The sequence below is a fragment of the Nansenia antarctica genome, assembly GCF_963989245.1.
Source record: "Nansenia antarctica genome assembly, chromosome: 2".
Classification (NCBI taxonomy): Eukaryota; Metazoa; Chordata; class Actinopteri; order Argentiniformes; family Microstomatidae; genus Nansenia; species Nansenia antarctica.
Window position 1 is genome coordinate 67,701,210 of NC_137675.1, and position 26,530 is coordinate 67,727,739.

General features: G+C 43.5%; 1 protein-coding gene across 1 annotated transcript; it reads right to left on the minus strand.

The window, feature by feature from the left end:
- Positions 1-4,223: 4,223 nt before the first annotated feature.
- On the minus strand, positions 4,224-14,681 carry LOC308150503 (serine/threonine-protein kinase 31-like; the record flags this gene model as incomplete). Its single annotated transcript, XM_080523325.1, has 24 exons — positions 4,224-4,328; positions 4,418-4,477; positions 5,098-5,283; positions 6,222-6,371; positions 6,468-6,554; positions 6,684-6,812; positions 7,157-7,282; positions 7,428-7,508; positions 8,651-8,752; positions 8,928-9,059; positions 9,274-9,393; positions 9,493-9,603; positions 10,056-10,271; positions 10,499-10,597; positions 10,734-10,890; positions 11,076-11,191; positions 12,035-12,160; positions 12,273-12,435; positions 13,190-13,545; positions 13,699-13,848; positions 14,141-14,212; positions 14,325-14,423; positions 14,516-14,568; positions 14,666-14,681. 24 exons carry the CDS (start codon positions 14,679-14,681, stop codon positions 4,224-4,226), a joined length of 3,012 nt encoding a protein of 1,003 aa, XP_080379451.1.
- Between the last annotated feature and the right edge of the window lie 11,849 nt (positions 14,682-26,530).

A 26,530-nucleotide genomic window follows, 5' to 3' on the forward strand; every position in this document is an offset into this window, starting at 1 on the left:
TGAAAGCGGGAACAAGTCGGCAATGTTCAGACTTTTATTCTGGAAAATGTATTGCAATGGCTTGTCTAGCGAGTGTGTCATTGATTTATTTTTCAGAATAAAAGTCTGAACATTTTGATTGGTTGCTTTCACCAGCTGCTGTCATAAACCTCTTCACAAATCTTCCTGACTGATAGAACAAACTGGTTCATACAGTACAGTACCTCTCCCTTTATCTGTCTATTGACCAGATTTGTTAATATTTTCTCTCCATTCATTGGCTGTCATCTCTCAAGGGCTGACTTACTTCCTGACTCCACTTTGGGAAACAGTTTAGTTGCCCTGATTACAGACATTTCCTTCCTCCATCATTCACAGCGCTGGCTCAGATGGATGCAGTATTTACTCAGGCATGCAGCAGTGAACTCTGGGAGTGCTTGGGTCCCACATCCACAGTTGGATGCATCTATGCATCATATTGGGGTCAAAGGTTGCTGGGAGAGCAATATTCCTCAATCTCCAAAAATGTTTTCCTTTGAGACACGCCCATAATTATATGGGATTGGTGAATGGGTTAACAAAACAAATCTTTCAATGAAGTGTGAAACTTTAAAAGTAAGCTATTTCATGGACCTCAAATACACAGTGCCCATAGAAACCAAGAGTTTTTGTCATGAACTTGCTGATAGAGGTATAATAAAACCCAAAACAATGATGATAACTGACAAACACAGTTATCATCATTAAGCCAAATGCATAACAACTTGATTGAGGTCAGATAAGATAAGAAATTTCAGAATGTCAATCTAGTGTAAAATAAATAAATACATAAATAAATAAAAGACTACATTTCGCACTTTTTAAAAAAGAATCACCAAATAAAACAAAATGCAAAGGTTAACAAACTATAACAAAATAGCCTGGCAGGGTTTAGAGTGTTTGGCAGCACAATTATTGTCAACTCGACAATGTGGCCAATTATCATGCACTGGTCAGTACTGTGCATTACAATTTATCACCAACGCAACCAGTGGTGCATCTTGATCAAACAGCCACAATAATAACATTGGTTAAACAATGACAACTTAATCTTACCGATATTCCTTGATGTGCGTTGGTACAGTATGTGACTGGACGTGGAAGGAAGTGCTCTTTCGCTGATTAGGGAGAATCAATAAATAAATTAGTATTTGTTTTTCTTCGCTGAAAGTGAAGTTGTTAGTCTTGGGAAAAGATGGCCGCTCCTGGGCTGGACTGGAGTCGATGATGTAATCAGAATCTTAACCCTTTGTATTGACGGATCAACCAAAAACGTATAATCACTGACATTGAATTCTCCATCTCCAAGTTTACTTCATGAATGCTTGCCTTGATGAACAGTTATTGGGTCCAGTATTCTATCTTTGTATATGTTATGCTGCATACGTTTCAGAGTGCTATTTGGAACTTTTATACTACTTTTAGAACTATTATTATAAGGCCATGGATCCAGTATTGCATGAAATATTATGACACTCGTAGAAAAAAAAGTTCTATCTTGAACCCAAAATTATTCTTCAGTAGAATATCCCTTTGCAGAAGCCTTTCTGGTACCATACAGAACCCTGTCTGTGGAAAGTTCTACATGGACCCGAAAGGGTTCTTCAAAGTGTTCTCCAACAGGAACTGGCCAAATAGCCCTCTAAGAGTGTATAATCAAGTGCATACAAATGTAATAATTTAATTATAAGAATCTCCACCTGGTCAGTTTGCTTGAGATTAGCCTACTACAATTGTTCTTTAGATGTTACTGCCATCTAGTGCCATAATAAGAGTATCTGGTGACTTCACTGAGAAAGCACATTGCCTCTATCTCCCAACGATAAAGAGTGAAAACAAGTCTTGTTATTATTATCATGATGACAACATGTCTAGGTATTGTGAAAAAGATTGTCTCATGCCACCCAGTCTGACAATTTACAAATGCACTGTTTATCCAAATGCAAGTGTCACTCATATCTAGAAAGATATTAAATAAATGAAAAATATATAGCATTATTGTCCACTCACCATATGCAACATTATTCTTATTCTAATGTTATGACGCCAGTCAAGCAGTTCATAATCCAGAACATAAAGTTGCATTATTCAATTCCAACCGCAGTCAGAAATGTGTATTGTCTAATATACAGTGTAGATTTACACTGCTTAGCATTAGAACGCTTTCTTGGTTAGACAAACAAAAACAGTTCATGTGGAGAAAAATGTTACTCTTGGTAAAATAGAGATTGAAGATAGCGGCTCTCACATGAACTCACATTATAGTATGATTACACATGAGCAGAGCTGCCAAGTCTCACGCAATCGCCGTGAGACTCACGCATTTCAACCAGTTCTCACGCTCTCACGCCGCATCTCTATGAAATTCCTTGAAAGAAAGCTACCGGACATGAGTTTCGTGGCATCTTTCTGCACGCGCGTTAACTTGAGTCTGCAATCGAAGCGGCAGGCGAGCGCTGATGGAAGAACCTGTGTTCACGCGAGCTGCAAGAACGTAGCAAGCAGGGTTGCCAGATTGGGCTACTTTTGGTCACACTGGACCTGGCAACACTGCTTGCTACGTTCTTGCAGCTCGCGTGAACACAGGTTCTTCCATCAGCGCTCGCCTGCCGCTTCGATTGCAGACTCAAGTTAACGCGCGTGCAGAAAGATGCCACGGCAGCTTTTAGACCGGTTGGGCTGGACATTGTCAATTCCGTCTGGCAACCGTGGTAGCAAAATATGTGCATACATTACAACATCGTATCTGGTAGCCTACTGGACTGGGTTGCACCAATTTGGCGTAAGTCATTATAAATGCAGGCATTTAGTAGTTACTAAACCCCTAGTTGTTACTAGCAAGTTTCAAACTAGTTGTTTACTAATTTCGGTTGCACCACGCCAATCTTTTGTCAATCTTAGCTAGTAAATACTCAGGTTTTTTTGGTAACTGTTTTTTGTTTCTCTACTGTAATGTCACCCGTCAAATCCGTAGCTCTCTAAGCCTCATACACACAGGAGGTTGGTCTGCTCTCATTTAGAAAACACCATTTTATAAATGTTCAGTTGAATGAGTAATCATTGTGGTTTGACACTTAATTAAGACTGGACCCATCTGAAACATGTTGACCACATCTCCAATTAAATTAAGCGTGGTCCGAACGTCTCCATGTTAGACAGGGAGGGTGTGTTGAGTACCAAATCATCAACTCGCAATTCCTGAAAATAGAGGGTACAAAAAGCAACCATGGCCCTCAGCCAGTTAATGGAGAGAAAACGTGTAATGACAGCCATTTTCTTTAAGGAGCATTGTCCTGGGGAAGGTTCAGAGAGTTGACAGGAGATTGGTGCTGACAACCTCCCCGTCAGGCAGCCGGGGAGTTCAGAACTGTGTTACACAGTACATCATATCAAACACTAGCCAACTAGAAGCTGTATGCTGGTGATTAATGTCTTGTTTTTCCAGAACAAAAGAATCTTTCAAAATATCTGTATTTTATCAGCCAAAAGACCTGGAGCTTTTTTCATTCCTGCTCCTCCTGAGACCTGCAAATCCCTTTAATTACAGAGCATATCACTCATTAGAAACATTACCACATCCCTTTAATTACAGAGCATATCACTCTCTTCATTAGAAACATTACCACATCCCTTTAATTACAGAGCATATCGCTCTCTTCATTAGAAACATTACCACATCCCTTTAATTACAGAGCATATCACTCTTCATTAGAAACATTACCACATCCCTTTAATTACAGAGCATATCACTCTCTCCATTAGAAACATTACCACATCCCTTTAATTACAGAGCATATCACTCTCTTCATTAGAAACATTACCACATCCCTTTAATTACAGAGCATATCGCTCTCTCCATTAGAAACATTACCACATCCCTTTAATTACAGAGCATATCGCTCTCTCCATTAGAAACATTACCACATCCCTTTAATTACAGAGCATATCACTCTCTCCATTAGAAACATCTCCACATCTTCTGAACATAGTTTTTTATTATTATGTTTTGCAATGTCATAGCTGTAGGGTAATCGAACATCACCTGTTTACATATCCAAACATTTATATTTCAAGTAATATACTGTGAAACCAAATTGTCACATTGTCACGTCAACAAAAGGTAAAGAACAAGAAATACATAAGAAAGAAAGAAAGAAAGATGTGAAACAGTCAAACAAATATTTGTCATTTGCCTCTACTACTTTTCATGCTTGGCCACTCAGGAAGTAGTCATCTGCCAGGACGTGAGCAGCAGTCAGTCTTCCTTGGCGTGCCAACAGCTTAGGGAGCAGGGCTTGGAGTTTGGCCTCCTGGAAAACAGGAAACACATCCACTGTATAGGCTTAGAAACAACATCTAAACTCTTGATGAATGGAGAGGCTCTCTCTGTGTTCCTCACCACATCCAGGGTCAGGTTGGCAGGGTCATCCAGAGCACCGTTGAACGTTGGGACGTGCAGCTGAGAGCAGAGAATTGTCATTGCCATGAAAACCATCACATACATTTACTGAACATTCAGTAAAAACACTTCCAGGGCAATATGCAACAGTTGATTAGGGAACTTGTACCAACCCGACCCCCTTTTTAAAATGTTTTTTTTATCTCCTCTAGCCTGCCTGGAAGCGTCCTAACTATTCCCACCGTAGTTGGGGTAGACCACGCCAACTTCTGGAATATGTAGGGGTGTTTTTTTTCTTTTTTTTCTCAAACACAAACACAATCACTGACACTAAGAATAGGCGCGCGTTCCAGGGCCCACAGGGCAATGAGAGCTGCGCCCGGCCGCTTGCGGCCGTGCCCGCGGCGAACATTGACCGTTGGCCCGCGGCACATTCAGCGCCGCCGAGTTGCATACAGAGATGGGTAACCTATATCTAATCGTGCACCCCGTGTTACGTCACAAGCTAAAATCCAATGGGGTTGCGGAACGACCTGCGGGGCGGAAGAACAAGATACAGAGAACACCCCTACATATTCCAGAAGTTGGCGTGGCGTGGGCGTGGTCTACCCCAACTACGGTGGGAATCGTTAGGACGCTGCCTGGAACCCCATCAGATTCCTGCTCTATTCCATCCAGACTGTTCCGTAGTGAATCCCTGTGGACTCCTGGATAGAGCGGATAGGAAGGAGGCGTCCTACCCAGAGCAGCAGGCACCCGAAGGAGTACAGGTCGCAGGCTGGAGACGGCGCGGAGCCGTCACGGAGCTCTGGGGCCACCAGGCTGATGGAGCCTGCCACCATCCCCCTGCCCACCGCCCGCTGCCCCTGGAGCAACACACACAGCTAATACTTCAGATAGACACAACACACACAGCTACCACTTCAGATGGACACAACACAAACCAATTAGGGCTGCAACGATTAGTCGACATAATCGACGACGTCGATCATAAAAACTCGTCGACGTGGAATTTTTGTGTCGACTAATCGTATAAAAAAAAAAAAAAGAAAAAAAAAGGGATTATTATTTTTTTTCTTTTATTTTAAAAACTGGCTAACGTTATATTGTTAGGGTCGTAATGTTTATGTTAGTTTTACTGTTACATGTTGGAAAACAACGTCTCATGGACAGGGCTGTACATGCTATGAGCGTTTGTGCTATTAATTTATTTGCCCTGTGGCACGCTTGTGACAGACAGAGGCGCTTGTATGTAACGTTACGTAGCAGGGGTTTTCCATGTTGAAGCCAGGAGAACGCGAGATGAAATGAAGTGAGGGGTGGTCGCTATTAAAATACCAGGTAGTCATGGTGGATGATCATGAATGATGCTTGATAAGTGAATGCTATTTCAATTATGTTGAGTCCACCAGCGAGCTGTCTGTAAGATAAACAGCGCCAAGCGTAGCCTACTAACGTGAGCTGTCTATAGTCTAGCCAGCAATGCTAGCTAGCCAATCAACTAGCTCTGTGAGCAGCTGTAGCTTGGCGTAACGTTAGGTTAGATAGCTAGTTAAGCCGGATTTATGCTTCTGCGTCGCCATTTACGCGCAGCGAAAAGCCACACGACTAACCGAAAAATAATCGACAGATTAGTCGACTACCAAAATAATCGTTAGTTGCAGCCCTAAAACCAATCAGAACCACATTCACAGCAGCCTAAAAAAGTTACATCAGATATTTATTTTTTTTAAGAACATCCACTTTCCACACAATGTGGAATTTCCATAACAGTCTCATGACTGGTGACCTGTTTACCACTTACAGTGGCCTTGGTGAAATCAAAGTCTCCCAGCATGCCTTGCTCTCGCTTGAGGACGAACACGTTGTTGGGGTTCAGAGAGGCGTGGGTGATGCCCACAGCCTGCAGGGCCTGTAGTCCCTGGGCCACACCCCTCATCACCATGGTAACCTCCTAGAGTGTGAGAAACAACCGTCGGTTGGTTTACTGGACGCCAATAGAGGACAAGAGGATGTTCGATGTAGCTGGAACTTATGGAAGAGGACTCACTGTGGCAGTGAGCGGCTGGACTGCTTGTACCGCCTTCAGACTCCCGTGGGGGAAGTACGGCACCATCACATAGGCAAGAGGGTCAGACTGCAGAGAGAACATTGTTCATCCAGCATCAATGGCAGGAGAAATGCAAGAACTCAGGTATGTTACAGATGATGTGAAACATAAAAACAGGGGTCCTGTTTAGGGACGTGAGGGTGTACTGGGCAGTACCTTGCCAAAGAACAGAGCCAGAAGAGGGAGGACAACTCCACCGTCAGTCCCATTCTCAGTCCTGGCCCGGTGGAAGAGTGTGGTTCGCTCCAGCACCCCAGCCTCTACCTCCTCATCTACACTGTAACCCTGAGGAACCCAAAGACAGAACCCAGCCTCCTCATCTACACTGCACACACTGAAGGCCAAGGTCTCTCTTAGTTGGTGCTTAGTTGGTCAATTTCAGCATTCTTAAGCACGTCAAATAACACAAGATCACAGATTTACTTGTTTTCCCCATTTGAAAAGTCGATGCTCATGTCTGGGCATCGTGAACAACATGGTTTCATATACCTGGTTTCCACTTGGACAAGGGTTTGAGGGGGTGTGGTTACCTTGAGGACGAGGGTTTGAGGGGGTGTGGTTACCTTGAGGACGAGGGTTTGAGGGGGTGTGGTTACCTTGAGGACGAGGGTTTGAGGGGGTGTGGTTACCTTGAGGACGACCCTCTGGCCCTGGTACTCGGTGCACACCAGGGGCCGGCGGCCGCTCAGCTCCCTCATGGGCTCGGCATCAAACATGTCCCTGACCAGACTCTTCACCAGGAGACCCCCGGAGCTCTGCACGGGACAGGAGGACCGTCAAACCAACTCATCACCCAGAATGACCTGGACACGTGTGTGTGCAGATTCAGGAAGTTATGAAGTCTGTAAACGGGGGACTTGTGTTGGTGCGTAACGTTGGAGTGCAGGGGGCTTCGCTCACCATGAAGCAGTGGATGTCTGCCTCGGGGTAGAGCAGAGGAAGCTCTGGGAAGCTACCGTCCGTCAGAGCAGCGAGCCTCCTCTAAAAGGTCAACAGGAGGCTGGTATTAGGATATAAACCCCTCAAAAAAAGTTTGGAAACGTTATTTCAGTCGATTCTTCCTCCCCTTTAATAATACCAATTGGTATTGTATGCTATAGCCTGATAAATGGAAAGCCTGATTAGTCACCTTTACAACGAGGTACAACTTGTAAGGATCATGCATTCGTGGAATGAGCAACACAGCTAAACGTGTGGGTAGCGGCCCAAAAATATTTGCCAAAATCCCCTATATTCTTCTGTTGGTATTCACTCTCGTTTTGAGTTGCTTGGTGGATTGGATGATTGCACTCTCCCACAGTAATAAGGAAAAAACAACACATATTGGCCATTTTTACACTTTATTAATTTTACACTGTCAGGGACCTCAGTAGCGTGTGGAAGATCCATACGTAGTCACAACAGCTTGGCACCTCCTCATGCTGGTCACCAGCCTGATCACACACTGCTGTGGGACGGCATCCCATTTCTCAACTAGGATTTGCCGCAAGTCAGCCAACATGGTTGCGTTGGTCACTCTGGCACGTACAGCACCCAAGCTGATCCCACAAGTGTTCAATTGGGTTGAGGTCTGGACTCACGGCAGGCCATTCCACCCTCTCCACTCCCAAATTCTGGAGGTGCTCTGTGATGATCCTGGCTCTGTGGGGGCGAGCGTTGTCCTCCTGGAGGATGGAGTTAGGTCCCAGATTCTGGAGATATGGAATCGCCACTGGCTCCAGAATATCATTCCTGTCAATTAGGTGCCATTCAGGTGCCATTCACACACCTGTGACTGGCATACACCTGCCAGCACTTGAAGCTCAAAACGAGAGTGAATACCAACAGAAGAATATTGCAGGGGATTTTGGCAAAAAAATTTGGGCCGCTACCCACACGTTTAGCTGTGTTACTCATTCCACGAATGCATGATCCTTACAAGTTGTACCTCGTTGTAAAGGTGACTAATCAGGCTTTCCATTTATCAGGCTATAACATACAATACCAATTGTTATTATTAAAGGGGAGGAAGAATCGACTTAAATAACGTTTCCAAACTTTGTTGAGGTTTATATACTGAACTGGAAGACAAGCAGAACTACTTGCTGATAGATGAGAGGAAATCACAGCATACAAAGCCTTACATATTCCTCTTTCTCCTTGTCAAGTTCCTGGAAAAGGGCCTTTCTGGTCTCAGCGATTTCCTCCTTCTTCTTCAGAACCTCTGTCAGGTCCAGCTCTTCACCCTGACAGAGGAGACATCTCCTGGTCACAACCACCAAACTCTGGAACTAACCTTTCGCCTTTCATATTTTATGTTTTCTATTCAAATGACACCAGACACACACACACACACAGACAGACAGAATAGAAGTTGGATAGTGTTGCTACATTGTGCACTGAAGTGGTAAAGCCTTTCACCTCCTCGAGACAGCATTGTTCCAGCTGTGTGCATCTCATCTGGTACCTCAGGCCGCGGACCCTCTTCTGGATGGAGAGGAGAGTCTCTGGGGTTGGGGTGGCGTCCTGCCAATGTAGCGTCTCCCCCTTAAACTGACAAGACAAAACCAAAGGAGAGAGACACACACTGAAGACTGAGAGAGCTCTGTTATTCAAAACACTGTATACTGTGGGAAAAAAGCTGTGAAATGTACTTGGCTCTTCTGCAACTGTTTGACACAATGTTCCTTAGCGAATCCGTGACGTTTTAACACCACTGTTTGTGTTACAATGTTTTACAGTTCAGTGCATTTCATCGTTCCCTCACCTTGGTGCTCAGCAGGTGTTTGTCTGTGATCTCAGCTATGAGCTCCTTCTCTTTCTTGATGAGCTGCGTCACTTGGTGGAAAGCATCGGTCATAATCTCGCTGTCCTGGTTGTTCTGTTTCTGATCACATGAACAGAGGGAACAACACTGATAGATAAACATGTCACTGATACAGGGATTGGTAAGGAACAATGAAACAAGACTCCCGTTCATACTCACTGAACGGGAAACCTCCAGCTCCTTGCACACGTTCACGTCTGCCTGTTTCATGAGGTCAGTCACAGCTACGTCGTTCGTTGTCACCGTTGTTTTGCTAGACAGACAGAAGAACTGAACAGAACACATATGAGAAGGAGCACTCCAAACTAAACATCAGTATGGACTCACAGTGAGCAATCCGGGCCAGCCTATGACAAGCCTACATCACATTCTATAGACTTCAGTCATGTTATGTGAGAAGTCGTCTGAAGTGCATTGAACATAACAGGAACATAACTAAGCCTCTTCATTTCTCTCCTCTCTCTTCATGCATACAACCTCCCCTACCCCTAACCATCTCCCCTACCCCTAACCATCCCCCCCTCCCCCCTTGGACATTGCTGCATTACTGTGTTCCCTGTTTGTTAACTCTGTGTTCTATGTGCTCATGTTATCTGTTGCTTGTTGTTTCTGTGTTTTTCTGTTTCCCATATTGTCTTTGAGCCTTGGAAAAGCGCTATATAAATACAATGAATTATTATTATTATTATTTCTTGTTAACTGGGTGTGGCGTCATACCGTACCTTGCCTAAATTCTCAGACCAGGTGCACAAGGCGTGGAGGGCCTTGTCTGTCCCGTCTCTGACAGCGCTGGTGTGCTGATCCCTCAGAGCCTTCCACTGGTAGAACTGCTCAAATGCATCATCCACCACCCCCTCCACCACCCCCTCCACCACCCCCTCCACAGAGGCCGGGCCAAACACCTGACCAAACACCGCAGTCAGAGAAGCTCTCACCTCCTGCGATACAGGAAAAACACTTATTGATAGCAGCAGCTTGTAGACATAAATGTTAATGCATACTTACTCGACATTCCGTTACACACTAACCCCCCTGATCCCTCAATCAACAAGAGGATCTTCCACAAGACAAATCGCTCAAATATTTCGAATTAATGGGAAATTTTTTTTTGCCATTAAAGTTTTTATTCTCCAATAACCTCAAGTTTGTCCACACGCTGTCCTACAGCCAAACACTTTGCCTCCTGCAGGAAGGCATCTACTGTGGCTGTCAGCGCATTCCGCGACAGATTTCTGTCGTTTATCAGATCCACGAGTTGCTCCTTCTGCAAAAGTCAAGACAAAAGACATTGGCACCAGTGGCTGGGATTGGACTGTGTCACAATTGTATGGTTAAGGAATAACTGTACTCTTTTAGGGACGTGTACAAGCAACAGCACACCCCCTCAAATGACAACTCACCGTCTGACAGGCCTTCAGCTTCTCCTGAGCGATCCTGTAGTTCTCCCATGCCACATCCACCTTCTCCATGGCAACAGGGGCAGAGGTGCTATTATTTATGACGACGCTGATTGACCGCGTAAGGCTGTCACTTCTAGCGTTCCATGGGTTCCCCTCTCTGATGGATAAAAGGAAGCCAAGATGATAATAATGCATACAAAAGAAAGAGGGCGTGTGTGTGTGTGTGCTGTCACTTCATTCTTCTCATTCCATGAGTCACTATTCCAGACACAGTAGTGGAGGAGTAAGGCGTAATATGAAGCAAGTGTTCTTTCCAGACAAGCCTCTCAGATCTTACGGTACCGTAGTTCTCTCAGAACATCGACCTGCTCTGCCAGGCGGCTGACCTGCTCGGCCACGGCCGTGTCCAAAAGCTCGGCCACTTCTTTCTCCTTCTGCTGAGACTCTCCCCTCATGGCCTGAACACGGAGGAGGGGGGGACAGAACAGAAACACTGCAGCAGCACTTCCATCCACAACAGTGGCTGACTCAGTTTGTGCAGCTGATGAGAACATTAGCCACCTTTATGCTGACACACACTGTATTCAGTCTAACACTATTCTATATACCTCCAACTACTGTACTTGCAATACTGTACCTATCGCTTATCCCTATCAAGTTTTTATATCACTATTTTGCACTTCTGGTTAGATGCTAAACTGCATTTCGTTGTCTGATACGTGTACGTCTGATACGTGTACTCTGCAGTAACAATCAAGTTGAATCTAAATCTTAATTCCTCAAAAGCCCATAGCCACACTGATGACTCTGCCAACAACAACAAAAACACAATGGCGGAAACATTCACAAACGTACTTTTTACAAACATAAATCTGTGAACAACCTTCTGAGGAAGGTTTGAAACTGGTGATTAAGTTGAGACGCAGGTTCTCTCACGTGCCTGTTCTTTCTGACTTGGGTGAGCTTTCTGTGTCCGTTTCCTTTACATTTACGGCATTTAGCAGACGCCTCTATCCAAAGTGACTTGCAACAAATACATTTCACTAAGTAAGTGAATCATCTGTCAGTCATAGCAGGAAAAAAGTCATATATGCTCAAGCCTGGAGCCATTGGCAGTCGTCGTGCTAGAAGTTTGTTTGTCTTTTTTTCCTCTGACTAGTCCTAATCAAGCCATGAAGCATTAAGAGAGTCCCTAGCATGTCCCCTCATAGCAGGTCATTAAGAGTCCCTAGCATGTCCCCTCATAGCAGGTCATTAAGAGTCCCTAGCAAGTCCCCTCATAGCAGGTCATGCGCCTTCACCTGCAGCTCCACCATAGCTCCTTGCAGGTGCTTTTCCAGCTTCTCTGATTGGCTCTGAAGTGCGTTCCTCTCCGCCTTGCAAGCTTCTGCCTCTTTAGTGACGACCACCATCTCCTCTTTCAACTCCTGTGAGAACACGATACCACACGACATGGGTCACGCCAGGTTTCTACGCTCGTACTCTATACGGCTGAGTGTATGTGTGTGTGTGTCGGGGGGGGGGCACTGCATGTTTAACCTGTAGGGTGTCTCTCAGCTCTTTCTCTGCGCTTTGAGTGCTCTGCTGCTGGGTGTCTAGTGCTGCCTTCAGCCTCTCGTTCTCCTCCACAAGGTCCTGGTCCACAGGTGTGGCGGTGCTTCTCTCCCTGCTGGAGGCAACGACAGTGGAACTGATCTTACCTCTCAAAAGGATGAGAGGCATCTGTTAGTCATTACTGAAGGCCATGACCCCAATCAGCAATGTTCATTAGTTTACATCGCTAAATCTCTGGCTAACCTTTAGCATCTATGCAGACCAAGGTTCATATCTCTCCTGACAATACACACATTTGAACCACACCGAGTATGGCTGGATGATCCATCATTCTCAATTAAAACTATTATACTGAAGACACAAAAACCCAAATCCCCACTCCACCAGCTTTTCATTTTAAAATCACCAAATGACTTCCTTGGCACCAATACAACCACACCACAGTAGAGCAGTACAACCACACCACAGTAGAGCCAATGTCAAAGTAAAAAGGATCAAAACATGGGGGTAGTCGTTCCATAAACATGACCTGCAGAGCACTGATAGCTGAGGATTTCTCTCTGCACGACACAGCCGAGAGCCGTATCAGCTACAGACCAGAGACAGCTCGCTGGTAGGAGCACAGCCCCTCCTAGCACCTAATCCGGACCACTGACAGAGATGGCAATAAGGCAAAGTTCCCAAATCCCGTACCTAGCTAAGCAGACTATATTCTCTGTCTGTTTGAAACCACTGAGTGTCACAACGACATTCACAGATGTGAATTCATATCTGTATGAGTGACGACACAAACACAGCAGCCAAAAATGTATTTCAGAATTAAGAGTGGAGAAAAAATGAGTTAGAAAATGGGACAAAAGTGTTTGGTGTTTTTCTATAGACTGGTGTCATACTTCACTGACTGTGGCCTCTGGTCAGGTAAAGCTGGGTAGAGTTTAGGCATGCACACTGGTAAGGCCACCATGGGACCATCCCCCTGGGGACCCCTCTCCTTCTCCTGGGGACCCCTCTCCTGGACCCACTCGGCTGCCAGGCAGGAGGGGTTGTGGAAGGGCTGTGTGAACACGTGGCTCTCGCGGTTCCCCCCTGGGAGGCTGGGGTGGCGGAGTGTGGCGGCAAACTTCATCTTTATCACCTCGTCACCGATGTCCCAGTCCCCCTGGAAGGCCTTGACCAGGATGGTGCCGTTAAAGCCGACTGACATCCTCTGAACACGGACTCTTTTCCCAACAATCAGATTCTGTAGGAAGGCCTTTCCCTGGGACGACAACGTATGTTTTAATAAGCTGGGAAGATGTGTGGAATGTCTCTTCAACGTTTCAACCTAATCCACATTCACAACTGAATGAGAAATATTCACAATTCATTGGCGTGATCAACAGCCCTGCCAGAGATTCAGACTAGGTCTTACCTGATGGGAATCTTCATCACTGGACACATGGGAGCCCCAGAACTGGAACCTCTTGGCCAAACAAGGTGACTGTAGATCTTCTGGAAGCTCAACCAGCTCTGATCGACTGACATCCTCTGTGTTCCCATAGTCGACGTAGCACACATGGAACTGGACACAAGGTAGAGATTGAATGGAGCCTTGTTCATTTTAAGGCATTCATTAAAAGAAAAGCCTTCATTAAAAAAAAATGCAATCAGCACAACATTGATCTCTCATTAACTGGGCTACCTGCTAAGAGCCTGAGTGTATCAATTCCAGTCAAAATGCACATTTAATCTCCTAGCCAGGAAAGGTGATTATTAAGTGCACAGCCTAAGGTGGATTCCTTATCATTTTTGATGTGTAAAAAAGCATCAACATGATTTGATACCACTCATACTCAAAACCGTCAATAACTGACCTTATCATCAGTCTGGTGTTGTACTTTACACCTGTACCAACACCCATCCTCAGAGAACACTGCCCCATACATCTATACGAAGAGGAGGAGGTTAAGAGATCAGCATATTACACATGCACTACTATATAGTAGTATATAGGGAAGAAGATATTCTCCATCTCTCCCGATCTGTCTTTTTCATTACCTGCTGAGGTCTGGGGATTCCAAATACCTTTGGGGATTTGGGGCATTTGTCTGCCAATGCTATGCTCATGTTTTCATTTGCTTGGTCTTCGCTGACATTCTACGATAACAAACGAGACACAACGTGGTATATTGAGTTCATGTGTCTGCATATTCAAAAAGGTTGCAAACTAACACCTCTGCCAAGTGTACCTGAGCCCAGAACGTGATGGCATCCACAACGTGGGTAACGCTAACAAGCGCCACTAAAATGAAATGAAAAAAGAATGAACACAGATTATGCTCTTTAACATTAATCTGAAATGTTTAGAACTTCACGTAGGGACGACGAAAAATACTCACTGTTCTCGCTCTCCATGTCGGATTGGTCCATGAGTTTATAAGTCAATTGACTGAAGTACGAAAAACCTAAATCACAACATAAGGCACATTTGTCAAATGTAGGACAATGTGTCTGGTAACAGGCCGCCGTTAAGCCGTCCAGTGCTAACGTGCTAGCACATAAAGCAAGTCGACAACACACAGAGGAGTTTAAACCACCACACGTTTAGACTTAACCCTAACCAGAACGCAGCCACAAAATAGCTAGCTAGCTAACGAACTAGCTAGCTAGGTTGATATACTAGCTAGGTTGATATGTACTTCCTCCTGTGGTAGGAGAGCTGGAGCTCATCTCTTACCTGTTCAGTCTGACCGCATAGTCTGGAGATGAGCTCGAACGCACGCGCTGACTGAGGCTGCGTTCGTAAATTCCCGCTGGAAATCTGATCAGCACTCATGGAATGTGTTTGAGGTCACTTAAGCGCCAGCAAGCAGCTGTAGCTATGCCTGGCAAATGTAAATTTCAGGATGTGTGGCTCACTAAAGACATTTACAAGCAATTGATTATTAAAGATTCACTGAACATACATATGGCCCGATGCAAAGCCTGCGGCAAATCGACCAAACTTGATGCGATGGGCAAAACTGCATTGACGAGCCACGCTGCTGGAGCGTCAGACGGCACTGCGCAAGTTCAATGCAGGTACCGGGGAAAAGTCTGATCTGATAAATGACATCAATTAGGTGCATGATCTCCACTACTTCCTGAAAGGCACCTTGCATGAACATATCCTGTCTCACTCTATTGGTTTAATTGATTAATCAGCTGTGCACTGTGTGTTCCAACAGTTTACCGCACAGCTGATTAATCAATTAAACCAATAGATGAGACAGGATATGTTCATGCAAGGTGCCTTTCAGGAAGTAGTGGAGATCGTGCACCTAGCCTATTTGTACCCCAAAAAAAAACTCTGTGTTTTTTTGTTTTTTTAATAATATTTTTTATTCCAGTATAGAAGATGTCATGTACATTGAAAAAGGCATGAATATTTTCTGTTTTTCTCCCTCCCCTCCACCCACCCACCCCTCCCTCTCAAACATGTCTGCATACATACAGTATAGATTTGCCCATCTAGCCACACACACATATAAACAAGTTACCAATTTGACCAACAATTTAGTGAGTAGATAAAAAAAAGCTAATGTCTGTATGGTAGTATAAAACACATTATTTATTTTTTATTACAAGAAATTATATTTTAAAAATATATTCATACATACATACATACATACATACATACATACATACATACATACATACATACATATACACGTAAAAATTGTCATGTGCTGAACCCCCTGCCACACCCGCCTGGAGTCGTTGCTCAGGAAGCATTCCTCAATCTTCTCTCTGTGGTCTGCCTTGGCCTCCCGGATGCCACGCTTTAGGTTAGCCCTGGTGGTGCTGTACAGCAGTGTGTCCTTCGCTGAGAAGGCGTTGTCCCTCTCCTTGAGCAGTTTTTGGACCTTCACAGTCATCCATGGCTTCGTGTTGGGGTAGACCCGGACACGTTTGTCCACGGTGGCTGAGTTGGTGCAGTTCACTATGTGGTTCAGAACCGACGACGTGAACTGTTCCAGGTCCTCATGCTCATATTCCTGCCATGAGGTGTCATTCAGGCAGATCTACATCAGGATATATTGCTGCGAGTTTAGATTTGCAAAAGTGAAGCCTATGGAAGACTTACCTACCGTTGCATTTCTTGCTGCAGTGTTAACTCTAACAGGCTGGCCAACCCCCAGGGCACCACTTGCCCCAGCTAGAGTGCCCATGGGCTGACGTACTGTGTGCCCATGGGCTGACGTAACTGTGTAAACCACTGCTAGTTTGTGTGGTTTTGTGGGCAGATTTGTCTGACTCGGCTGAGGAGATCTCAGTTTCAATATCAGTTTTCTACCTGAAAAAGATAAATGTAGCCACTTGCATTACCATAGATTGCAAGTTTTCAGAAATTGACATATCATTAGCTAATATAAGCATAAAAGTATTTTTTGAAAAAACGCTGGTAGGGTTAGTTAAACAACAGTAGCTCTACGCTAGCTAAGTTAGCGCAATCACAATCAAACCACTATTACTATCAACAATCATAGCTAGCTAGCTAGCTTACATGAAGGTCATGAGCTTCCACATGTATTTCGATGAAAGAAAAAAAACAAGCGAGGCACAATACTGATATGGTTTAGAGAGTTACATTTAAAAGAAAATATATATATAGCTAGCTAGAGCTACACTTACCTGAGGAGTGTGAGATCATGCCTTCGTAGGTGAGACCACTGGACTGAGCTTTACGTCAATCACTGCAGTCAATCATTGCATGCCCGCCCTTCCCTGCGCTCTCACATCCAGCTTTACAAGTAACAGATTTGTTTTGTCCCAAGCCGACTGCAAGAAGTGGGACTAAACTCGAGCAGCGAAAGTCGCGAATCTGCAAGTGCAACTTTCAAGATACAACTGCAAATATTTATTGTACAAGTTCTCAAATCGAATCTGCAAGTGCAAATATTTATTTTACAAGTGCAACTTTCAAGATACAAGTGCAAATATTTATTTTACAAGTGCAAATTTCAAGATACAAGTGCACAAAACGAACCTACAACCTCACGATTAAAGTCCCATATCTAACTTCATACATTCTGACCCAGGAAAAACCCTGGTATGTACTGTATAACATGATAGCCATCTATGAGCAATGCACTATATATAAGATGATGACCAAGGGGCTGAGTCCTGTTGATGGGGTCCATTTTTCTTTTAGAGTCTGTAGGCTACTGTATTTGTTTATTAAGATTTCATAAATATGATATATTGTCTGAATTTTTTTCTTGTTTTATAAAATGTTAATTTCTTGTGCTGGTTTATTATGAACAACATGTAAAATTGCAGGAAACTAGCACAAATAATTGGGTGGGAGAGAGGGGCCGCCGCTGCCAAAACGTGCACAGTTTTGGGTCGCTCCACCGCCAAAATCTCACACCAAACTTTTGGTGAAACTTGGCAGCCCTGCACATGAGGGGGGTTGCTTTCTTGTCTATCCTTTTTTTTTTTTTTTTTTCTCGTGCTGCTATTCCTACACTGCTGGAGCCTGACACGTGCGTCCCGCAAAGCACACTCTTCTGTTGTCGAAATGTGAGTTAATCATGGAACTAGAATAGCTGAAGCCAGAGGCTGGAGTGGAGGAGGCTGCCCCCCCCCCTGGTAAAGTGTGAAGTGACTCATCACAGTGGTCTGTCTTTTTCAGCCCTGCAGCCCTTCATTCTCTGACACAGATGGTGGAAGGGGGGGTGGAGAGGCAAAGGAGGCTCAGAGGGGGACTGTGTGTCACCACAGGAGGCTGTGGGGACAGGGACCATCATCACAGGAGTAGAGGGCTTACTGTTATCAATAGCCTTAAATAGGGGATATATTCAACTGAAGTGTTATGTATGAAGTATGGAGACACACTGTTTCATTTGCCACTAGATATACTTCTTTGATTTGAATTCACATTTGAATTGTCACACGATTTGAATGAAAAGGGCATTAGATATACAGTATACACTGATGAGCCAGAACATGACCACACCTGCTTAATATGCTGTTGGGACAGCCTTTGTTTCCCTCACGCATCGATGAGCCTTGAGTGCCCAACACCCGGTCGCCGGGTTTGTCCCTGCTTGGACCACTGTCGGTAGGTACTCACCAGTGCTCATCAGGGGGCACATCGCAAGCCTTGCCATTTCAGAGATGCTCTGATCCAGTCATCTGGCCATAACAATTTGGCCCTTGCCAAAGTCGCTCAGGTGTTTACTCCTGCCCATTTCGCTTGCATCCAACACATCAACTTCAAGAAATGACTGTTCACTTGCTGCCTAATGTATCCCACCCCTTGACATGTGCCAAGATAATCAATGTTATTTACGTCACCTGTCAGTGGCTATAATGTTTTGGCTCATTGGTGTATGTATGTCCAACAGTTATGTAGGATCAGACTGCATGTGTTTAAAACTGTAGTATACATTCTAACAAAGTCACTAGGGGGCAGTATAGTATTCTTAAACAATCTAGGGCTTATTTGATGGCTAATTTTATCTGGGACATTGCAACATTAGATTGTATGTGTTGTTTCATTAAATCACCAGAACAGAATGATTACTTTTAAAAATGCCTTTTTCGACATCCACATGTTCTTCATTTTCTCTGTTTCAAGAATTGGGTCAAACATGAGGAGAGTGGAGACAATTATGGTCAAAGCTTTTATCTTTGAAAGAAAGGCACTTGTAATGTTGAATTATTATTCAGTATGGACATGTCTAATTTTAATGCTATGTGGGATGATCAGAAGGGTATCACAGTTATCTATGATGATTATCCATTGTTATTGTAAAGAATTTAGCTTCTGATTATAATGACATTGTCATCAGGAATTAATATAAAAAACATATGTATAAGCTACTAACTGGCAAACATTCCAATGCTGAGAATATCGATTTGCCTTTATATAGGGATCCACACAGTATCAATCAATGATGTGTCCACATGTCATTTGTGAAGATTGGCTGCTATGAAAACCATTGTCTTACTAAGTGGAGATGTAGTATGATGAATATAACAGGATAATACATAAGAAGCCCACATACTACATCCACTACGTCCACTGCATCTGATTCACTCAGTGTCACTCCTATAATCAAGATTAGATTAGAACAAGTGTCACATCCGCGGGGATGTCACATCGCGGTGCACGCGGTGTACATTCCGAAGCTCCACTATGCACCGGGCTGAGCTGAGCTCTCCAGTCCAGGCCATCCCTGCCTCCAGAAGCTGTTACCGTAACAGTCACACCTCAGTGCTCAACAAGTGACTCAAAGACCACTAAGTCCTTAACCTACAAACTACAAGCTATACAGATTTCCCTATTGTGTGGAGATGGTGGAGATCTCAAAATACAGTGGCTGGCACACTAATGTGTACTGTTATGTAATGAACTATTGCATTCATGATTCTGGGTCCATACTCTGGTTTATGAGTATGCATATATATATATATATATATATATATATATATACGTACACTGTAACTACAATAATAGTCCTAAAAGCGACTTGAGTTGAAATGCGACTTGAAATGCGATTTGAGTTGCATTTCATGTAAGAAAGGCGCTATATAAATAAAGCTTTACTTACTTACTTACTTATTAGGGTAAAGCCACTTATACCCATTTCTTTAAATTTCAAATGGGATATTGATCCAATAAAGTCTCAAGACATACAGTATCAACATACTATATAATATAGTCATATAGTCATCAGACTGATCATTTGTAGGCTTTTCATCTTGGGGCCTGCAAATGAAGTCTAAGTATTTGACAATGTCAATTTAGTTTGATAATCATCAATACATAAATAGAGTCTTCTGTTTAAAAAATAAATAAATCAAAATTCAAGCTTCGGACAGCTGTACAATACAATTCAAGGGAAATTACTTAGAAATGTCAATCCAAATGCGGAGCTATTGTTTACTTAAGTGCAGGACTGAAATCAGGAATACAGAAGTGTTCCAATTCAAAGCACAGCGGGTCCTAAAACTTCATCAGCTTGAGAGTCAAGGCATTTAGTGAAAATTGTGTTAATAAGATAATGATAAAACTGATGTCAAAAGCCTCTTGGCTTCCTCAGGAGTATTACATTAGAATATTCAAAGATATCATCCAGTGCAAATCCAATTAAAATAAAAGTTAGGACAACTATGCATACAATTGGGCCAAATCTGTAACACACAAAAAGACTACTTTCAGACTGACTTTATGGCTGTACCAGCTGATGTTCCTGCTAGTATAACAAGGTTGTCACATTCAATTCAGCCCAAATAAACGACTTGAGCAATAAACGCTGAAAAACATTTTGTGGAGGAGAAGGCAGGGAGATATATGACTTGAGGAAAGTAAATTTGCAGAGAGAAAGAAAACAAATAGACACCCTTGCTGTGGTGAAATTCTGCGACGCTCAGGTAAAAGAAAAGAAGAATAGTTTGTTGGAAACATAAATCGTGAGGTCTGCCAGCCTTGAGACAGATGGGGGATGTTTGAGCATGCTGTCAAACAGTGACAGGAGCTATCCTTTGAAATGTAGTGATGGTAACACCAGCTTCATTACATGAATCTAAGATTCCTTTCCTCTGCATCCAAGAAGATAAAATTTATGTATGTTTTATGGAAGTAGAATTTCTAAAAGCAGAGCAAAAGTCCCACCTTGGGAGAGTGGAGAGAAAGAAGCATATTAACATGGAGCAAAAGCCAAACAGTTTGAGTTCAAATAGCAGGGAAGAATTCCAAAGAGGGAAATTGAGTGCATGTGGTCTATGTCATATTCACACGGTTCCAGTTCAAACTGTATAATGCTATTTGTTTTTTTAGTATGTGTCTATCCATTCATGCAAAATATTCAGAGACGGTTGTGCAAGAAGGTCAAATCTAGCCCTGGTTTCATTTTTTAAGAATAAGCCAGCCGAGTGTCTGCTCTGTCTGTGTCCGCTGGTGCCAAGTTCTCCCAGAAAGCAGGCTTGGGGGATCAGTTTTGCTCCAGTAAAATGTGTGGGCTGTAAATAGAAGGCTTGATCGAAGAGTTTGTTTCATATTACATTGCACAAGAGACCGAAGCCTTACCATACAGCCATAGCTCTCACTGATGTCCTCATTAGAAGAGGATAGGTCTCTATTCATCCACAATAGCATGCAATGGATTTCTGTATGGCACAAATCAGGGTCTTATTATCACACACAATGTCTTTATGTAGGCAGAGAACACTACTCACGTTGTCATTGATGACCTTACATGAACTCTAAGGGGTGATTAAACATTAAAGCATGCAGATTTTGTGCTAGATACCCCAAAACATATATTGTTATATGTTAAACATGTTTCATTGTCAAACGGAAACATACGTTGTCTGAGATGGGATAGGAAAGGGACCATCACAAGGTTATCTGTGATTACATCGAATAGAAAGAGTTCTATCTTTATGGGCAAGTCTCTGAGATGCTCTTGGAAAATCACTGTACTGGAAACCTAAAATCCATGGCTTATGGTGAAGCCTCAAATTACATCACAGGTTTGGTATTTCATTCGGTTGTATATGACATGGTATTTGTATTCAGTGATAAGAAGTTGGCACAGTATTTGGTTTGTTCCTAATGTAGTTTAAGGGTACAATTACAAGCGTTTATGTTGCGTCTTTAAACAGCTACAGCACAGAAATAACCACAGACATGTTAGAGGTTTATTTTCAGTGGTTCTAATAACCTATTTGTTCCGTTTGTACAGGAACAAAGAGATGTCTTATTGCATCTGTATAGCACGGCCTATCTAGGGCCACTTTCGATTTAAAAGTCAAAACAAAATAAAAAAACAAACAAAACAAAGCAGATCTTACCAGTCGGACTCACCTGGGAACATAGTGGATGGACATCCACACATGCCACAGTGAGTCACATTTTGCTGGGATGCCTGCCAAGGTTTGCAAAGCAGTTCTGTTAATCTTCACTTTGTCAGGTCCACAGTTCTTCCCCTCAGAGCAGCTCATGCTCCAAGCTCTAACAGTGCTCTCAGATTCTCATCTCTTGGTATTTCAGAAATAATGCTATGCAAATGCTCTGCCAACAAAGGAATTGTTTTGGGAAGCTCAGGTGAGTTGTGATTGACAGCCTAAAATAAGCACCTGCAGCTGTCATTCTAGTCTTATAAAGCCTATCGGCAGGTAAACAAGCATTTGGTAAATCAGTGCAGCAAATGGGCTTTTTAGAGGGAAACGTCTTGGGGATGTGAGGGATTGGAGCTTAAATATTTATTTAGAAAGACCTGCTCCAGTTTCTCTTAGCTGTAAGTTTCAAAGCTTTTGAGGGACTTTTAATCAGATAACTTCCCCTGATGGAATTATAAACCAACTCCAATACTACTACTACTACTACTAATAATAATAATAATACATTTTATTTAAAAGCGCCTTTTTCAAACTCAAGGACACTTTACAGAAAAGAAAAGGAAAAAGAGAAGCAGGACAATAAACAACAAAAGAAACACAATAAACAAAAAGGCAGCTATGGGGGAGAGTGTTAGTCCGGACCCAAGCCATGCTGTACGAAGGCGAGTCTGAACAGATGCGTCTGGTCCTGAATGTGTTGAGTGTCCGAGCATTTGATGGCTGGTGGAAGGGTGTTCCACAGCTTGGATGCAGCAACAGAAAAGGCACGGTTGCCCAGTGTGTGACTCCTAGTGTGGGGTATGACTAGGAGATCTGCATCGGAGGACCTGAGACTACGTGCAGGGGTGTAGAGTTGGAGTAGGTCGGTTAGGTAGGCAGGGGCCAGGCCATGGAGTGCCTTGAAGGTGAGGAGGAGCATCTTGAAGGAGATTCTATGTTTTATGGGGAGCCAGTGTTATTATTACAAGTTATTGCAGGATGGGGGTGATGTGACCCCAGGGTTTGGTGCGGGTGAGGATCCTGGCAGCTGAATTTTGGACAGATAGTAGCTGGTCCAGGGCCTTGCTGGAAACACCAAGAAGGACTCCATTGCAATAATCCAGGCGGGAGGTAACAAAAGCATATATTAATATTTCTGATATTTCTGATTATCAGAGAGGGTTGGAGACATGAGATGGTTTTAAGATGGAAGAAGGCAGACTTAGTAACTGACTGTACACTGTGTGTACAATTATTAGGCAAGTGAGTATTGTGACCTTATTGTTATTTCTATGCACATTTTCCAACTCCAAACCATATAAACTTGAATGCTTATTGGATTTAACATTATCAGGTGATAATGTATTTGTGTAATGAGGGAGGGTGTGGCTAAAGTGATTAAGGTGTGCATAATTATTAGGTAGCTTTATTACCTCAAGGTAAAATGGGCCAAAAAAGAGATTTAACCGACACTGAAAAGTCAAACATTTTAAAATGCCTTTCAGACGGATGCAACACTCTTGAAATAGCTAAACTTGAGGCGTGACCACTGGACAATCAAACATTTCGTTGCGAATAGTCAACAGGGTCGCAAAAAATGCATGGAGAAGAAAAGACGCAAATTAACTGCAAGACTTGAGAAGAATTAAACATGAAGCTACCAGGAACCCATTATCCTCCACTGCCACCATATTCCAGAACTGCAACTTATCTGGAGTGTCCCGAAGTACAAGGTGTTAAGTGCTCAGACACGTGGTCATGGTAAAGAAGGCTCAAACACGACCACCACTGAATAAGATTCACAAGTTGAAGCGTCAAGATTGGACCAAGAAATACCTGAAGACAGATTTTTCTAAGGTTTTATGGACAGATGAAATGAGAGTGACTCTTGATGGACCAGATGGATTAGCCCGTGGCTGGATCACTAACAGACACAGGCCACCACTTTGAGTCCGGCGCCAGCAAGGTGGAGGAGGGGTAATGGTATGGGCTGCTATCATTAAGGATGAGCTAGTTGGACCTTTTCGGATTGAAGATTAAAATTAACTTCCAAACCTACTGCCAGTTTCTGGAAGAAACTTTCATCAAACAGTGGTACAGGAAGAAGTCCGCAGTATTCAAGAAGACCATGATCTTTATGCAGGACAATGCTCCATCACATGCATCCAAGTACTCCACTGCTTGGCTAGCCAGCAAAGGCCTCAAAGATGACTGAATAATGACCTGGCCCTCTTCCTCACCTGACTATCCTATTGAGAACTTGTGTGGTCCCTTCTCAAATGTCAGATTTACAGTGAGGAAGACAATACACCTCTTTGAAGAGCATTTGGGAGGCTGTGGTTGCTGCTTCAGCCAAACAGATCAAGAAACCGACAGACTCCATGGCATGGCAGATGGCATGGCAGTTATTGAAAAGAATGGTGGCTATATTGTGGCGCTTTTCCACTATCGGCCCGGCTCGGTTCGGCTCGGTTCGGGTCGGCACGCTTCGGCACGCTTTTGAACAGTTCTGGTTTTCCACTATACACAACAGACCAGGAACGAGTAGGAGGAGTAGGCGATAGTAGGCGGAGTTACGCGTCATAAAAGCTCGCCATGGTGGTGACGTATATTTTCACGAGACACAACACAGCCACCACAATAGCAACATGGAGGAACTTGAAGCTATCGTATACTTTTTCCTCGGCATGTGGTATATTATTAACCGTGGTTTTTTGGAGAGAAAGAGAAAGAGAGAGAGGAAGTACACATAATAAAGTCATGTTTTTTGAACCCTTAAAACCACTGCCTTCACTTGTCTGCTTTATGAACTGTAGTATCATTGTGTGCTGTGTTATTCACGGGCAAACACGGTGCCCTTTGCGGGTTAATAACTATGATTTACCGTGGGTTAGGATAACAATTCAAACGTGTCCGGATAGGAGAGAGGACAGGGAATCCAAAACCATTTGAATGGTGTCGATACGACACTCTTATCACGGTCGACACAGCGCGGAGCGAATTCCCTGGTAAAACGTTTCTCTCCCCCCGCTGTCAACAGGAGTTTCAACCAGCTGGCGCGGTGCTGCAGGCACAGGTTCATTGAGTTTACGGTTAAAAGCAGTGAGGTGATACGCAGGACTACACTGTATACCCACTAGGAAAGCCAAGGATTTCCATATACCCACTTAAAAATGTGTGAGGATACATAACGGTGTTTTGTGACAGAACTTTGACTTTCATTCATAAAATTCACCCCGTCTGTGTTACGAAGCACTTGACTTTTGGACCATTGGGACTGACTATAGCGTCATATACCATCAACGGGGGGAGATGCGACATGAAATATGTCAAAATGCAGCACTATCATGAACAGATCAGCCTTATAACATGTAATTTATATATATATATATATATATATATATATATATATATATCTATATATATATATATATATATAACGTTAGACAGGGAGCGCATTTTTATGGCGTTCCGAAATGAACAATATGAGGCTGGGAGTATACCCACTAGAAAAAACTAGACTACACCACTGGTTAAAAGCATAACTTCTCAGGGTGTCAGCGCGGTGGTTAAGGGCTCAAAATGACCGTATACCGATGGTGAAGTTAGCAAAGGAGTATTGTGTTTGTACCACCTCCATAGCCGGTGTTATTCACGGGCAAACACGTTGCCCTTTGCAGGTTAATAACTGTGATTTACCGTGGGTTAGGATAACAATTCAAACGTGTCCGGATAGGGGAGAGGACAGGGAATCCAAAACCATTTGAATGGTGTCGATCCTACACTCCTATCACGGTCGACACAGCGCGGAGCGAATTCCCTGGCAAAACTTTTCTCTCCCCCCGCTGTCAACGGAGTTTCAACCAGCAGGCGCGGTGCTGCGAGCAGCAGCGGGTGAACTCCCGGTTCATTGAGTTTACGGTTAAAAGCATAACTTCTCGGGGTGTCAGCGCGGTGGTTAAGGGCTCAAAATGACCGTATACCGATGGTGAAGTTAGCAAATGAGTATTGTGTTTGTACCACCTCCATAGCCGGTGTTATTCACGGGCAAAGACGGTGCATAATAGCGATTTTTGTGTTATGCTTGTTGTAAATAAAAGTTCTATGATGCATTGAAATGACATTAAACTAAGATAATACGATGGTCAGCATAATTTTTCGAATCTTTATTAATAAGCTATTACAGAAACTGTAGTGACATTTTCCAAGAGCGAATGTGGTATTTAAAGATGGCGGTTAGCGAAGAAATCTATGAACATGGGATGACGATTTCCATTGACCAATCAACGGTGTGCAGCGTCACATGTCACACGCAGCCTGGCAAAAAGGTACCCTTCGGCCCTATGGTTCCTGCTCACGCTGGGTAGCTAAAGAAGCGACCCGACCCGACC